We start from the raw sequence: 17522 nt of genomic DNA on the forward strand, positions 1-17522 counted from the left end.
AATTGTAAGCTCAGTGTGGGCAGAAATGGAGGCAGTCTTTAAAAACCAAACAAGACAGGGTGGGCGGTTCGTGAGGAATGATGCTCTTGGTTATCCTCTCTTCTCCACATATATGCACCTGCACACATACACAATCCCATACACAGAAAGAGCATGGAAGTTTGAGTTTGTACGAGGCTAGAAATGAAAATATAAATCCTGGAGAGGAGACCTTTGTGAAGTACAAGGATCAGCTTTGCTTCTGACTTGGCTGAGAATGTGCACACTGGGTGTCTTTGTCCTTTGTGTGTCTTTTCTCTTGGTGTTTATTATTCTGTAAAACTGAATTTGATTCTTCAGATACCTTTAACTATTGATTCTAGTCTTTAACCAATATGTAATCTTGGGGGAAATACAAAGATGTTTTGGAGGGCTTGTAAAAGTACTTTAAGTAGAGCTATATGACATTTAGTTCTTTTTGTTTTTAAAAATAATATTCTTGAAGTGGCTCTTGTGTTTGATTTCACCTTTTTTTGTTTCCTTTACTTCACACTGCATTAGTTGAGTGGGGGATTGTACCCTAACAGTACTGGTAGATCTCATTCTAAACTGTAGGGACCTTTCTTTCTTTGACAGATGGGAGATTCTTTGGTCAGAGAGACCTACGAAGGTGAATGCTTCCCAGGCTCGCCAGTTTAAACCCTGTATTAAGCAGATAAATTTCCCCACAAATCTTATACGACTGGAAGTAAATAGTTCTCTTCTGGATTATTACACCGAATTAGATGCAGTTGTGCTACATGGTACGAAGGACAAGCCACTGCTCTCTCTCAAGACTTCCCTTGTTGACATGAATGATCTAGAAGATGATGACTATGAAGAAAAGGATGGCTGTGGAATGGATGGTCTTAACAAAAAGTTTAGCAGTGCTGCCCTTGGGGATGGGCCAAATAATGGGTATTTCGATAAACTGCCATATGAGGTAAGCCAGAAGTAATTGCCATATTGAATGTAGCGCGACAGAGTTGTAATGCTGAAACAAATGCCTGCCTTGCTAGGTGTCAGAGGAATAGCATTGGTGAGACGCATAAAATCTCAGGTGTTAGAGATTTGCGGTTTGGAAAAAATTAAACTTATTTTAAATAATTTTACTTTTGTTTTGGATTGACTTCAGACTCTGGATAAACTATTAAACATGTATTGTTCTGTCAGTACTTGGTAAGAACCCAGTACATACACCATAATAAACTGTACTTCCCTTTTCTTAATTGTATAGTATAGCAGTCTGTGCTTGACTTTATACCCATTAGGCTGAAGATTAGTAGGAGAATGCCTATCCCACTTAATAGCACAGCCTACCTGAGGGTCATCCTCTTTACCATCTCTAGTCTATATTTGAACTATGAATTTTGGTCTAGGCTGGCCCAGTGTTCCTTTCATTAGAAATACCTGTTTGAGATCTAGTTTGAAATTTTGTTTTCAGGGTGTCTTTTTGGGAGTCTTTCTATGGTTATTTAACCTCCCTACCTCCAGACATTAAATGCCAGGAATATTCTGTAGAGGTGTGATGCAAAATATCTCCCTACCTGTTTCTAATGCCCTGGGATCAAGTAGACTAGGCATTTATGTCTTCTTTTGAAAACTGTGTGCTGCTAAAATACAGTGTGATCCTTTTTGATATGAAAATTTTAGATCCAAATAACCCATCTAGATATCATTTTTATAATTGGATGAGTATTTTACTTTTGATCATAATGATACAAGTAGCTAAACTTGCATGGAATGATTAGGCAACCTCTTGAACAGTTTATCATTAAGATGCTGTGGTACATCTCTAAAGTGGCTAAAGTTGTTAGGTATAAAACTTAAGAGTCCAAAGTGTCAGTCAGTAGGCATAGACCCAGGGTTTCACCCAGACTTTTCTGGACATCACAGATTTTGGAAGGTCATCCATACCTTACAGGGTAGAGGGAGGCTACATGGGAAGATTGAGTAGGGAGAGATGGGCTGAGATGGTGATATGCTGTTCCTTGGGGGCTCTAAGATCTATTTGGCAGCAGTTCACCTCTAGAAAGTGAATCACTTTTCATTTTTACCTACTTCCAAAAATGGTTAAGATGGGAATTTAGATTTAATATATTGTAAATGATTTTGAGTTTTATCCAAACCTAATACTACCTAGTTTATAGCATTAAAAGGAGTGATGGAGGCAGAGAGAAGTGACTATTCAGAGGTGAGAAGAACGGCTGTAGCCTGTATTTCTGCATGCCTGCAGTTAGAGCTGACAAGGAAAGTGTGGGAGATGCCCCATGCACACAGACAGCAGCTGTAGGACTGCTTGCATTGCAGAACCACCTGCTCTACTGCATCAAAGACCATCCTCAGAGTTTACCAAGAGCATTGCACTTTTTCCCAGCCAGCCAGGGGCTGTAAGGTGCTGTGATTCTCTAGTGCTTAGTAAAATTGATTGGGATGGGGATTTGGATAATTTTGAATTAGTAAATATTTGCTAAAAATCTAGAGAAGATACATGATTATAATTTCATGCTTTACACTTTTTGTATAACTTTTTGAATGGAAGAGAAGTATATAGAATAATAGCTGATATTCCAGAAATTGCCCATAATATTCAGGCAATTTTATATTTGTGTTTTATTCCACAATTAAGAGCATCTAAGTGAGCCAGGCAGTGGTAGGGCATGCCTTTAATCCCAGCACTTGAGAGGCAGAGTCAGGCAGATCTCTATGAGTTGGAGGCCAGCCTAGTCTACAGAGTGAATTCCAGGATAGACAAGGCTACACAGAGAAACCCTTTGTTGAAAAACACAAACAAACAAACAAACAAAAAGAGATATAAATGAGAGAGAAGGTGTGTATAAATTTATTGTAGGTATAATCTGCCTCAGTGAAAGGAAGCAATGGGGGAGCTTCAGTAGAATAGGAAGATCTCTGTGGAATGGATTGTAAAATTTTAGCTGCTTTATATGGTAAAAGGTAAGAGTTTGTAGAGAGTTTCAAATACATGATACAACATACTCTGTAGAAGAAGCCAGGAGACAGAACTGGTATTCTTGAAGGGGCACTGATTAGGTTTGATGAAAAAGGGTGTCAGGTAAAGAATCAGTGTTGTAAAATGGGCTGAACAGTCTCATGGACTAGATTGAGGTTCAAGAGCCAGTAGATCAGCTAGGTTTCGGATCCATTTGAATACATCACATCCTCTGTTCATTGTGTTCCTCTAAAGGTGCTTTATGCTAAGATGTCCCTATGAGCACAGCTTAATACACAGTAGATACTATATTAGTGACGATTACGAGCTGTGTCTATTTGGTCTAAAATCTGTCATCTTTTATTTAATCAAACTCCAAAACAGCTCCTTCACATATTAGTGTCATAGTTTTAGTGACTTTTCATTCTTTTTATATTTTGATATTTTCTCAAAAGGTTATATTAAGTATCAGAATATCATATATTAATATTTTATGTCTTCACATAGTATATACCTTTTAATATGGAGGCTTTGGTTTGGACTGTGCCAGAAGATGCTAGGGTTTGTTTAAGTATTGACTCACCAGGAAGAAATGAGCAATTCATCCTCTGGTCCAGAATGTCTTGTTACAATAACTATTTAAAAGTTCTATGGAGCTAGCATGGTGGTACATACCCTAACCCAGCACTCAGGAGACAGAGGCAAATGAATCTCTGTGAGTTCTACGCCAGCCAGTGCTACATAGTGAGACCCTGTCTCAGGAAAGGAAAGAAAGAGAAAGAAAAGAATTCTATGAAAATTAATTTGAATATTTTTGTTAAAAAATACATTATTCTGTAAATTTTAAGGTACCTCATTTGCCAAGGTCAGATAATTCATATTTTCTTTCAAGCATTTAACAGTCTATCAATATTAAACTTACATATAATAAAGAAAAATTAATTTTTATGAACCAGTATTACTGTATAAGACTAAACAAGAATAGATAACTTCAGACCATTTTGTTAATATTTATTTATTGCTACACAAGTAAAATAATGCAAAATAGAATTATTTTAAAGTAATACAAAGATCTTCAAAGATTTATTCCTGGTATTTAAGCATATTTTTCTATTAGAGAGTCAAGATGATAATACTACAGCACTAAGTCAAAAGGACAAAATCTCAGGGTCTACTCTAGTAGGTAGCAAAACTAGCTGGCAGAATCAAAGCTGGAAAGGTATCTGTATTTTTATCTACTTTTTAAAGTAAGTACTTTGTTGTTTGCTAACTTAGCTAATATATAGTTATGAAACACTAGAAATACCAGGTGCTGGCTAGTAGCCAGTAGCCTTATGTACTCTTGAGACACTTGAAAAATGTAGCTGAATTGAGATGTCTACAAAGTGAGTTCCAGGCCAGCCAAGCCTACAGAATGAGACTATGTCTTTAAAAAATAGGTTTATTAAAGTTTTGAAACTACATATGTATCTCACCTTCATGGCTCATATTAAGTGAATTGAATTAAATTGAATCTACAAACAATGTTATTTAATACTATTCTGAAAGTTTTAGTTAGTACTATAGACATGAGACAGATATAAGAGGTGTAATTTTTGAAAAGTAGGCTATAAAATCATTTGCAGACAAGATGATTATATATTAGAATATTCAGGAGAATTTGGAAATAAAAATTGGTTGACAGATGTCAGAGTTATAGATAAATACCCATAGCTTTAGAAACTCCTGGGACATAAAAGATTAAATGTTAAGTCATACATTGCCCTTGACAAGAAGGATACAATAAGACAAAAGTGCCATGCATGTGTATCCACATACACATGGCTCCTTCAAACACTGTGTCAACTTTTCTTAAAGTTGCAGTGTGTTTAATGAAGTCCCAACTGAAATAAAAACAGATTTTTTTTATTTGAAAAGTTCACCCACGAAAATGAAAATAATGAAGAAAATTCTGGAAAAGTGGCCATGATTCTCACTTTCATTCTAACATACACACTTAAACTGTAGAAGAAAACTTGGTTCACATCGAAGGTTATTGAAATGAGAGAAATGGTAGATAGATAAATAGTTGAGTCCTTGAATAGACCAGGAGGAAAGAAGAAAACATTTGGGATTAAATTTCTGTAATTACAATGGTAGCAAAAGTAGAAAGGAATATGAAGAGGAGGTGGTGGAGGAGGAAGAGGAGGTGGTGGAGGATGAAGAGGAGGTGGTGGAGGAGGAAGAGGAGGTGGTGGAGGAGGAAGAGGAGGTGGTGGAGGAGGAAGAGGAGGTGGTGGAGGATGAAGAGGAGGTGGTGGAGGATGAAGAGGAGGTGGAGGAGGAGGAAGAAAGACAGCTCAGTGTGTTTGCTGCCCTTGTGCCTTGCAGAATGGTAAAGTTTAATACCAGTATTGTCAGATATGTAAGTGAATGGATACTTGTATACACTATGAATATATAAATTGATGTGAACATTCAGAAGAGCAACTTACTCTAAAGATATATTGCCAGTTTGCCAAGATGAACATGCATACATACACACAAGGATACTGCAATATTATTTGCAATAAGAAAACAGCAGGAAATACATCAATAAGCAACTCTTTTATTGTTCTTTTGTCACGTGTGTGAAATGGAATAAGGTAAGTCTGTGTGTACAGATAAAGATCTACAGGATATGTCATTGGATAAGAAAAGCAAGATGCTAAGCAGTGAATGTAGTCTCATTGTTTTAGTGCATAACCAAGAATAGAAGGTCATTTATCTGGAAGAGATCAGAAAAGAACTATCAGTAGTGCTTTCCTCTGGTGTTGGGGAAGTGTTACTTCATTTTCCACATTTCTTCTGGTTTGGCTTTTCTAATTTTTTACCTGCATGTTTTTTGTTTGTATATGTTAACAAGGCTATCAGGATGATGGAAATTTGTTAAATTGTTTGGGTATGATAGGGATTCTTCAGTGGGCTCTTATTGATTGCATCATGGGCACTTAAAACTAGTGAGCAGGTTGAGAATCAGGGGATGGGAAAGTGCTAAAAAGCATTATCAGGAGAAGGGGTGGTTTAAGCTGACCTGAAATAATGGGATCTGTACTTAGAGACAGGTAACCCAACTATACCTATATCATCATGGAGGATGGTTAGGATTCTTGCTAACTTAATGATTTTGTATTTTGTTCATTTTGTAAAATTGGATTTTATAAAGTAGCAAAAAATAGGCCCAGGAGAAAGTTTAGAAAATGGACTAAGTATTGGTCAAAGAGAATCTTTTTAGCTTTTATGCAAATAATTTTTATTTCTATTTTTCTAATAAGTATGTATGCAAACGTACCACATCCTCAAGTCATTTTTACAGCCAAGTTCAATGCTAAAAGTAATTAGCAAACCTTATTAGATACAACATGTTAACCAACAACTGCTCTTGTTTTATAAATACCCTTGAAACTTTAAAGACTATTGTTCATCTGAATGTTAAAATATTTGGTACAAAACAGTGAAATTCTGATCGAACATTAATACTGAATTTATATGATCAGTTGAAGAAGATCATTTATGCTAAATGGTATAATTACTTACGGAGAAAATTCAGATAGATAGTTTGTGTTAAATTAAAAAACTTACCTTCTCTCATCTAAAGATTTTTTTATCATTAAGCAAATACACAATTTTTCATTATGATTCTTGGTTCAGTTTAGGCCACTTAAGACATTGTTCTTGAAAATTAGTTTAGAAAGCCCCAACTGGAAAACAAATCTTAGACTAGTTCAAAGAGATAATTGTAATTCAAGTTATCTTTTGTCTCCCCTTCATTGATGGTGAGTGTTGCCCCATCATTGCTGCTAGCTGCCATCGGTGGGATTCCTCTTTCCTCCTGTCCCGGAATTCAGTTCTCAGCTCCTAGCTATCTCCTTCCAGCTTCCCGGAGCACCCTGTGTGGTTACTCTTTTTCTTTCACAAAGCTCGCTGTGCCACTGTAGTTTGAATCCCTTCTATAGTCCTCATTCCTTTTCTGTAGTCCAGTGAAGCTCTGGGTAACCCCGTTCTCACCACTGGACTCTTCACCGGCTTTGCCCCCACCTATAAATGGCACTTGTGTAGCAGGAGTTTACTTGCTCTCTGGAGTCAGGACCTGGTAGGTCTTCAATGACACTGTGTGCTTATCTTTGTCAGTGTTAGGAAAACATCCTGCTTACTGAAACCACCAGAACCGAGTGGAAGTTCTTTTCTGTTGTTCTCACCAGTGACCGGCATGTAGATAATGTTGTCTATGAACATCTTTATTATCCACCAATTACCAGTGTATGTATCTTTGTACAGTATGAAATGAGTTGTCAACATGAGTTGAGAATTTGAGCAGTTTTTAAATTAAGTAAAATCTAATGTGTGTGTAGTATGTTTCTATTGGACACTTCGGTGAATGTTGATTCATCTGTTTTGTGAAGATATTGTTTGAAACTGTGATACTGCTCTTTATTAGACCACATTCTGTGTTTGAAAAAAGTGATACCGTCCTTCACTCTTGATGATCTTGGCTTTCTGTTTTATATAGCTCATTCAACTGATTCTGAACCATCTTTCACTACCAGACCTGTGTAGATTAGCACAGACTTGCAGACTTCTCCACCAGCATTGCTGCGATCCTCTGCAGTATATCCACCTCAATCTGCAGCCATACTGGGCGAAGCTAGACGATACTTCACTGGAGTTCCTACAGGCTCGATGTGCTCTCGTCCAGTGGCTTAATCTGTCTTGGACTGGCAACAGGGGTTTCATCTCCGTGTCAGGATTTAGCAGGTAGTTACAAAACTTTCTTGAAGCTTTTTATCAAGAGACTAGACTTGTATGTAAGTACTTTCACAGTACAGTAAACTGTATTTGTATATTTTATAAGAATCAAAAAAAATCAAGTTCATGGTTAGAATATTAATGTTTATAAAAACGAATGAGTGAACTATCCTCTTCAGTTAAACTTCATAATGATGTAAGGGCCAGCTGTATCCTTTACCTCTTATTTAAATCTCAAGTGACTTTCAACTGAACTGCTTTTTTTCTTTCTCATATTTTCAGCACAGATGATTAACACGTTTAAAAAACTATTTCCAAATCAAAATCTACCTCTCTAATGTGATTTGTCAGAAATGGAAAACAATTTATTACAGAACATTTTTAATTAAATCTTAATTACATGTGCAATACATCACCCAAATTTAGAAGCTCATTTAAGCTAATTATGTTGAAAATGAAATTGCATGCTAAATAGAGGACGGCGCTTGCAGACCTGCCCAGGTGTTTCTGCTCCTTTCTATTTAAGCATTTAGTTTCCTTACTATTAAATGTCACCTGTTAAACATTCGAAAGCTAGCAGAAGTGCATATTCATTTAGTAATGCCATAGTAATTTTTCCTAGGATACAAACAGGTGCTTTTATCTTAACCTTGATGATTGTTCTTGTATGTGCCATATGATCTCATCATTTCCATAAAGTCAAACATGGAGGAGAAACTTTGGAGACACTCTCTGTTATTTCAAATTAATAAATGTTCCTTTATCCTGTTGCTGGGGCTGAACCTAAGGTCTCATTCATGCCAAGCAAATGCTCGTGAACTGATCTGTATATCCCTAGCTCTTCTTGTTACTGTTATTTTACTTTCTATTTTGAGACAATGTCTTGCTAAGCCACCCAGGTGGTTTTGAACTTGCTTTGTAATCAAGTAGATATCTGGCTTAGAATCTTCCTGCTTCTGCCCCCTAAGCAGCTGAGATTGCGGGGCTGTGCTGGTAGGGCCAGCCAGAGATCTTGACTGTGGACAGGAAGGTAAGGAAAGGTTAGAATAACAGGTTTAGGTTTTGTTACGAGTTGGGAGGATGAAGTTCAATTTCTCTAACCTGTCTTGGGTAAGAGGAATACTGCTTTTTGTGACTCTGTCTAAGGGGAAGAGATAAGCAGGCAGGAGAAGCCAGATGAACTTTGCTTCTGAGGCCACTTCTGAGACCTTCCACTGTTCTTCCAAAGTACTTCAAAGGCCAAGTATCTCTGTTGGGTCCTTGAATTCCAATGGTAGTTCTCTCTGTCTCAAACATTCCATCTGTAAATTTTCCTCACTGCTAATAAGACTGATAAGAACTGAAACTAATTATGGCTGTTTTGAGCATATACTGTTGATCATAAACTTAAGTCAAACAATATGAGATGGAACAAATGGTATCAGTAAAGATGGTTTACATTATAAAGGCCCAGCTCTTGCCTCAGTGATTTCCACTAGAGAAATTAATTTTCTGTTATTAAAATTAATTAGGAAGTTAGGAGCTGGCAAGATGACTTAGTGGATAAGGGCTCTTGCTGCCTTTGCCGAAAACTTGAGTTGGATCTCTGGAACTGACAAGACAGAAGGGGAAAATGGAATCCTCAAATTGTCCTCTGATTTTCACAGACACTAAGTTGTGCATGCACCCAAACATATTAACCCTTATGACAAATAAGTGTAATAAAAACAATTTTAAGTAGATCCTTAACTGTTTTCACCTTATGTGTCAAGGCATGGTAGCAGGTATTATTGACCATGTAAAAAGATATTTGTGACATCTAATATAGGACTTCCTTCTACAAATGAAGAAAAAGCTATGAAGATAAACATGTAAGCATAGTCTTTGCATACTTTCATTGAAAATGACAGGATACTGGACGGTGATGACTCACACTGGACGGTGATGACTCACACCTTTAATCCCAGAACTTGGGAGGCAGAGGCAGGTGGATGTCTTGTGTTAGAGGCCAGCCTGGTCTACAGAGTAAGTTCCAGGGTAGCCAGGGCTATACAGAGAAGTCCTGTCTTGAAAAACAAAAACAAAACAAAACAAACAAAAACAAAACAAAAAACCAGGGTGGCAGCTAGTGACTGTATATAGACATTAAGGAAAATGGTGTTGAGAAACCGAGGTGTGTCTTTTACACAGTGATGTGTATGATCATAACAACAGTGAGTGCACTGTAAAAGTTATATCAAACAAGTTTTTAGAAACTGTAGTTTGAAATAAGCAAGAGAAGAAGCCTCAGCTGTGAGGAGGAATCTCAACAGTGCTGGTTATTTAGACTGGCAGTGGGTAGGGTCTTGTTTGCAGTTCGGGCTCCGGTCTGCTTTCTCATCAGCAGTTCTGCTTCGGGTTTTCAGTTCACCTAAATTTGTTGTTCTGGGGCTGTCTGCATGGTCACAGACTACTATCCATTTCAGTTACCCATATCTTACTGCAGTACGTCATCTAGCCAAACCATACATTGCCAGCATTTCTTTCGGTACAGCCTCTGTTCTCATTTAGAAATGTATTTAAATACAAAGAGAGAAAGGTAGGGTAGGGCATGCTGCAACTTTGTCTGCTGATTGCTTTTGGCTCCTCGACTTGACTGAATTGACAGTCATTATGACTTGGAGGCTGCCTTCTCAGAATAAACAATAAATATGCATGGGTTGATTATTAATGAATCATCTATGAATAAGTAGTGCTCTATTTATATGCATTCCTGTGAAGATTTATTTATATAATACATCGAAGAAAAAAAGCACATTTTATGGTAGAGACCACTGGTGCTGTTCTGGATGAGTATTTGGGAAGAAGCTGGCTGCCATTTGTGGTCTAAAATCTTATTTGTGAAAGTTATAACTGGGTAGATTTTAAAGAACTTTTAGAACCTTTTATCATCAGAACCTTTAAACAAAGAAAATGGTTAAATTTGAATAAAGAAAAATTTTAATCAGTTATTAAAACCTACTTCCAGTCCCAGATTTATGGGTACTGCCCATGCATATCATTACTTGTGAAAATCAATTCTATCTAATTCTCCTTTGCTATACATCCTGACACTAAAGTCTTGTGTATTCACTTGCCTCTCTGCCTGTTTGTGCTTTAACGCTTAATCATAATGTTCTGCTTAAAAACCTAGGGTCCACTTTAGCAGTGCCGTTTAAATCAATAGGTGCCGAGTCTCTTTGATATCCCTCCCTCGATGTAGAATTTTATCCCTGGCCTCTATATCTGTTCATACTCATTTCATCAGGAAACATTTTTGGATGTTTTTTTGGGTTCAAGAGCTTTATTGGTTATTACCTTATTTACTTTCTTGTTGCTGAGATAAAATGCTCTTTGGGGGGAGGGGTATTTTGTTTTACTGTTCTCGAGGGGTATGGCCCATGATGGTGAGGAAGGTATGGCAGTAAATGGGGAGGACATGGGAGCAAGAGGAGGAGGCTGACTGTACATCTACACTGAGGAGGCAGAAAGAACAGGAATCAGATATATAAAGCCACCTTCCCCTGCTCCCCCAACCAGTCACCCACTACCTCCAGTGAAACTTCACGTGCCAAAGGTTCTCCAACCTTCCAAAAGAGCTAGGGATCAGCTAGCTATTCACACATATGAGCCTAGGAGGGACATTTCATATTCAAAGCACAATGGCTGTCTTGACAGAGTTTGAGTTTTATAGCATGAGGAGTATATTAAAACCTTTTGTGTGCTTATCTTTTACCTGCCCATATTATAAGTGGTTGTCTCTTAGCTTGTTGGCTTCTAGTAATACAGTTTTGAAACTTGTTTCTCTCCTATCTATATGTGCTGGCTAGTTTTATGTCCACTTGGCTCAAGCTAGAGTCACTAGAGAGGAGAGAGTCTCAAATGAAAATTTTAACTAGTGCTTGGGGAAGGCCCAACCCATTATGGGTGTCCCATCCCTGGGATAGTGGTCCTGGGTTCTGTAAGGAAGCAGGCTAAGCAATCCATGAGGAGCAAACTAGTAAGCAACACCCCTCCATGGCCTCTGTATCAGCTCCTGCTTCTAGATTCTTGCCCTGACTTCCTTCAGTGATGGACTATGATTTGGAGTTGTGGGCTGAGTAAACCCTTTCTCCTCAACTTGCTTTTGATCATGGCGGTTCATCACAGCAATAGTAACCTTAACTAGGACAGCTACCATTGGTGGATAGTGCCATGTAGAATAACTAAGAAGTTTGGGGCTTAATAGCTTTCTTTTTAGACCATATATATTAAATAATGTTCTGAATTATTTGGAATTAAAAACATCCTAAGTTTGCTGTATCATAACAGTTGTAGGCGCAGCTAGCAAAACATAGTATTAAAAATCAGAAACCATGGACATTTATATCTAATTTTCTTCTTATCTCTATGCATCAGGCAGATTTTGATCATTACCACCTTTTATTTTGTTTTTAATAAACTCACATTAAAATACTCATTCATGTGATGTTAATTATTTTAGGGTACAAATTATTTAGTAAAGTATTCCTTATGTATGTATTCCTCTAGAGTAATGGTTCTCAAACTGTGGGTTGTGACCCCCTTTGGGAGTCACATATCAGATATTTACATTATGATTCATAACTGTAGCAAAGTTATACTTATGAAGCAGCAATGGAATAATTTTATGGTTGGGGGGATCACCACAACCAGAGGAACTGTATTAAAGGGTCACAGCATTAGGAAGGTTGAAAACCACTGCTCTAGACATATTAATTCAGCTTGTAAGAATAAGCAATTCATTTCTTTCCAGAAACCCCCTTTTTCATAGCAGCAGACCTAATCCAGGGTTGTCTTTCAAAATGTAGGCTCATAAAAACCCTTAAAGAGAGAAACCTGGGAACACACAGGTGGGATGATTCCATCAAATCAAACCCCTCAGAGCTTAGGGAACCCCATAGGAGAGGAAGTGGAAAGAGTGTAAGGGCTAGATGGGATGGAGGACACCAAGACAACAAGGCCCTTTAAATTAACATGAGTAAAGCTCATGAACTCACAGAAACAGGCAGCATGTACAAGGCTCACAGGGGTCTGTACCAGATCCTCTGAGTATATATTATGGCTTCCAGTTTATTGTGTAAGAGAGAGTCTCTGATTCTTGTACTTTTTCTTGGGCTCTTCCTTCTGTTGGTTTGTTTTGTCCAACTTTGATGTCATAGTTTTTGTTTTATCTTATTATATTATATTTTGTTATGTTTTGTTGTTATCTTGTAGAAGCCTGTTCTTCTCTAATGAGATGGGAAGGAAGGTGGGGAGGAACTTGGAGGAGTAGAGGGAGGGAATCTATAATCAGGATATAGTGTATGAGAAAAGAATCTCTTTTGTTGTTTTGTTTTTTGAGACAGGGTTTTTCTGTGTAGTTTTGGTTCCTATCCTGGAACTTGCTCTGTAGACCAGGCTGGTCTCAAACTCACAAAGATCTACTGAGCTCTGCCTCCTGAGTACTGGGATTAAAGGCGTATCCCAGTGCTGCCCAGCAAGAATCTATTTTTAATAAAAGGGGAAAAATTTAAAAAGGAAGTTCTAAAAAAAAGTAAATAAACTTAACATCGAGTAATACTAGATGAGAATTCACAATGTAGAACAAGCAGGCTGGGGGAAGTAAGTTATTTTCCTTCCAAGTCATATGGCCCATGTCATAATCGAGATGAATAACTAGTTGATCAATGCAGAAATATCTGTGTAACTTCGTTGAAATAAAAGTCCCAGGGTTGGGGATTTAGCTCAGTGGTAGAGCACTTGCCTAGCAAATGCAAGGCCCTGGGTTCAATTATCTGCTAAAAAAAAAAAAAAACAAAACAAAAACAAAAACAAAAAACCTTCCATGGAGCACATTAAGACATGATTCATGCATGGTTGGTTGAGTCTGTTGCTGCTGCCTTTGTGGGATTGATACATTATGTAAAGTCAGAAAGAGAATATGAGCATATAAATTAGTTAACCTACTCAGAGTAAAAGTAATGCGTATCTGAATCTTGGCAGGAGGGGGGAAAGGTAAAAGAGTAATATAAGGATGGTCATTGTCATCTGGCAGTGGTGGTGCATGCCATTAATCCCAGCACTCAGGAGTCAGAGGCAGGTGGATCTGTGTGAGTTCAAGGCTAGCCTGGTCTACAGAGTGAGTTCTAGGACAGCAAGGACTATACAGAAAAACTTTGTCAAAAAGAAAGAAAGAAAGAAAGAGAGAGAGAGAGAGAGAGAGAGAGAGAGAGAGAGAGAGAGAGAGAGAAAGAAGAAAAAAGAAAAAAAAGGGAAAAAAAGAATGGGCATTGTCTTCCTTGTGCCTTCCAATTCTATCATCTATCATCAGCTTGAAATTTTCCCGTCTGTTAATGATGAGGTTTTTGGTGATTAACTTGGCACTCCTCTATATGTTCTTTGGAGGAAAAGTTTTCCATAATGAGAGCAAAGAAAGAAAAGGAATGTCAAGTCATTCTAACCTAAGTATGAAAAAGAAATGTAAATAAAAGTGCCTTGCCCAGTAGCGAAGACCATAAAGAGATAAGAAAACTAATGCATCTAGTTCTCAGAGTTCACGTACTTCTGTTTAACTTTGCTAATCTGCAAATCATTTTGGAAATTATTAAATTAAAAATAGGACCTTTTGATTTTTTTGAAAGCCAACATTCATTCTTAGATTGCTAATTTATAAGTGAATCACTCACCATAACTAATGTGTACACAAAGTGAAGTAGCAATGTTAATTTGTCCAATTTGGGGAAGTAATTTGAGCCTGTGAAAAGAAAAGTACCTTTACTCACTAAAACTTTAAGACTGGGTCTGCACAGGTCAAAGTCAGATAGGACCCCAGCACTGAGAGGGGAAGTAGACACAAGTGTCTGTTCCTAACCCATAAGTTTTCTTTAATTGCCAGCTGCTGGCAAAGGAAAAATTCGTTTTCTCTAGTGGAGTATCACTGGGTATACAAACCCCACCCAAGGGCAAGCTTCATGTCCAGGAGGAGATGGCCAACACAAAAGGAACTCAAGGGTATTTTTGGAAGTTTATTTTTCTTATAATGCTTTGTCTAGACATTTTTTTTTAACCTTACAAGTATCTTTTGCTTATATATTATGGTTTCTGATTTTGTGTTTTATGGGATTTCTGTGTGAGTGAATGTGTGTGTGCTGTGGCTATATGTGTTTCTTGTGCTCTTTCTTTGGCTCTTTTTTTTCTGTTTATTTCTGGGTTTTTGTTATTGGTGCCAGTTTTCTTTTGAGAGAAAGAAAGAAAGGGCATGGCTTTGGGTGGATATAGAGAGAGGCTCTGGGAGAAGTTGGGGAAGGGGAAACTGTGATCAGAATATATTGTATGAAAAATCTACTTTCAACAAAAGGACAGTTAAATTTATGAAGTGGATCTTTATCATTGGAAGATTTACTCAACGGCTTTTTAAATGCCAAATGTATCTCTTACTTGTCTTGATGCTGTGACAGAATCCCCTGAGAAAAGCAGCTGAAGGAAGAGTTTGTTTGGCTCACGGTTCTGGGTGCAGTGTGTCATGGCAGCAGATGCTTGGAGCAGGTGGTCCCCTTGTGCCTGCAGTCAGGAAGCACAGAGCAGAGTTCTGGTTTGCAGTGAACTTTCTCCTTTCTATTTGGCCCAGGACCCCAGCCCTTGGAATAGTGCTGTCCTCAGGGAAAGTTGGCTCTTCCCACCTCAGTCAATGTTACTAGATCACCCTCCACAGACCTGCCTAAAGGCTGATAGACACAGTAATCCATCACATATTCCCAGAAGCTAATGGAATCTAGATAATCTCTCATAGACATACCCAGAGGCTTGTCTTCTCAGTGATTTCTCATCTGTAAAGTTGATAGTACTAGCCATCATCCTATAGTAATGCTAAGGACTATATGCACCAAGGATCTGTTTCAGTTGCTGAAGGACATGAAGAAGCTTATAGAACTCAGTATAAAATGTTAATAAATAAGTGAATTGTACTTAAAAGGCAATGGAAAACAGACTGTACTGGAGTTGGATCTGGTGTGTTGGAAGTCTCTCACCATTCAGCACTGCCACCTTGGGAAGGAGATTCAGAACCTGGCTGTCACCATGTTTGGTACTACCTTGTGGATCCAGTGGGCTCTCCTTTCTTCTGTAAGTGCTGGGGTGTCCTCAAGGCATCCTGCTCTTGCCCTTGTTCCTCTTAGTTAAATTATACAGAAACCAGTACAATATTGGTAGAACCCAGGCATGACATCACTCCTCTGCCCAAAGATTCTCTCCCCAAATGAAAGCCAGGGCCTTTGTAGTGACACAGGAAAGTGTTTCCTGCCTCTGATGTCCTCATTGCTCTTCACCCTGGGCCTCCGGCATCAGTTTCTGCCCCACAGTACACTTGCCCCTCCGTTTGCCTAGAATATTCCTTCTCTGGTGCCTGCTTGGGTTACCTCCTCTTGGGTCAGACCTACCTTGCTCATTTGCTGAGACTTCTCTGAGCACGCCTCTATTGCACTTTTTTGCTTTTATTTTCCCTTGACATTTTTTACTCTTTAATATATTGTCTGTTTTACTTATTTCTTTGTTTCTAGTTTCCTCTCACTAAAATGTAAGTCAGCTTTATGAAAGTGAGAACTGTGTTTAATCCAGGATGTCTCCCAGCATACACTGCATGTCATAGTGGAACTTCAATAAATATTTACTGATTGAATGAAAGAGCTGGATGAAGACTGCAGTTTAGGTAATATAATTAGCAGAGGAAATAGAGCTGTAGGAGAGCCAGGTAACCGAGTCACAGGGGAAGCATCAGAGTGTTAAGGAAGGGGAGAGCAGTTGTGTGAAATGTCACAGATAATCACACTAATAAGACAGGCTGTTTGAATTTAGAGTTTGAAAGGAAAAGGTGAATTAGGAAGAGCTGAATACAGATTGCAGAAGATTAGCAAGGAATGGGTATTTCACATGTAAATGTGTGGGCTACTGGAGCTTTTATGCTATTTAAAGATAATCAGAAACAACCAAATTTTTTTGTTTAAAAGTGAGGTCTGGAGTGGCAAGATGGCGGCTCAGTCTGGTAAAAGTCCTTGCTGCACAAGCCTGATGACTTGAGCCCCATCCCCAGGAGCAGCAGAAAGCTGGAGAGACTTGACTTCACAAAGTCATCTTCCAACTGCACTCCTGGACACACCAAGTTTTCAAAGTTTATCTTAGATTTTTAATGTTTGTGGGGTGCTTTGCTTTGCAAACTGCTTTCATATACTATATAATGTTCAAAACCGTGAAGCAATATGGTAAGTACTCTTCAAGTGTGCCTTTGATAACAGAAAATGATGAGATGCAGTGTGGTGGTTTGAATAAAAATGTTCCCATAGGCTCATGTATTTGAATGCCTGGTTATCAGGGAGTGGCGCTACTTGACACGGATTATGAGATATGGCCATGTTGGAGGAAGTGTGTCATGAGGAGGTGAGCTTTGGGGTTTCAGAAGCCCAAGTTGGCCTAGTGGCTTGCTCTCCTCCCTTCCTGTTGCCTGCCTGTTCGGATGTAGAACTCTCAGTTACCTTTTCAACACCATGTCTGCCAGCATGCCACCATGCTTCGCACCCTGAGGGTCCCAACTAAATGTTTTCCTGTATGAGTTGCCATGGTCATGGTATCTCTTCACAGCAATAGAACCTGACTAAGACAGTGGGTAACTGCCCCCCCCCCACACACACACTCCAGCATTGCACCTCGGTAATTGATAGAAAAAAGAGTCCAACAGGACAAAAGAAAACTATCCATATTTGATATCTAGCCCATGTCATTTTTAAAGTGTGACTTACCTGAT

At 38.4% G+C, this 17522-nt stretch overlaps 1 protein-coding gene across 7 annotated transcripts in view; it reads left to right on the forward strand.

Moving 5' to 3' along the window:
* Positions 1-17522, forward strand: part of Fbxl4 (F-box and leucine rich repeat protein 4) — a 79572-nt gene that overhangs the window by 28750 nt on the left and 33300 nt on the right. For all 7 annotated transcript variants that reach the window (XM_036177557.1, XM_036177553.1, XM_036177554.1 and 4 more), the window contains 2 exons: positions 616-961; positions 7497-7741. In XM_036177557.1, the coding sequence (XP_036033450.1) occupies positions 616-961; positions 7497-7741 (591 nt within the window). The remainder of the gene's footprint in view (positions 1-615; positions 962-7496; positions 7742-17522) is intronic.

The sequence above is a fragment of the Onychomys torridus genome, chromosome 2, assembly GCF_903995425.1.
Source record: "Onychomys torridus chromosome 2, mOncTor1.1, whole genome shotgun sequence".
Taxonomy (NCBI): domain Eukaryota; kingdom Metazoa; phylum Chordata; class Mammalia; order Rodentia; family Cricetidae; genus Onychomys; species Onychomys torridus.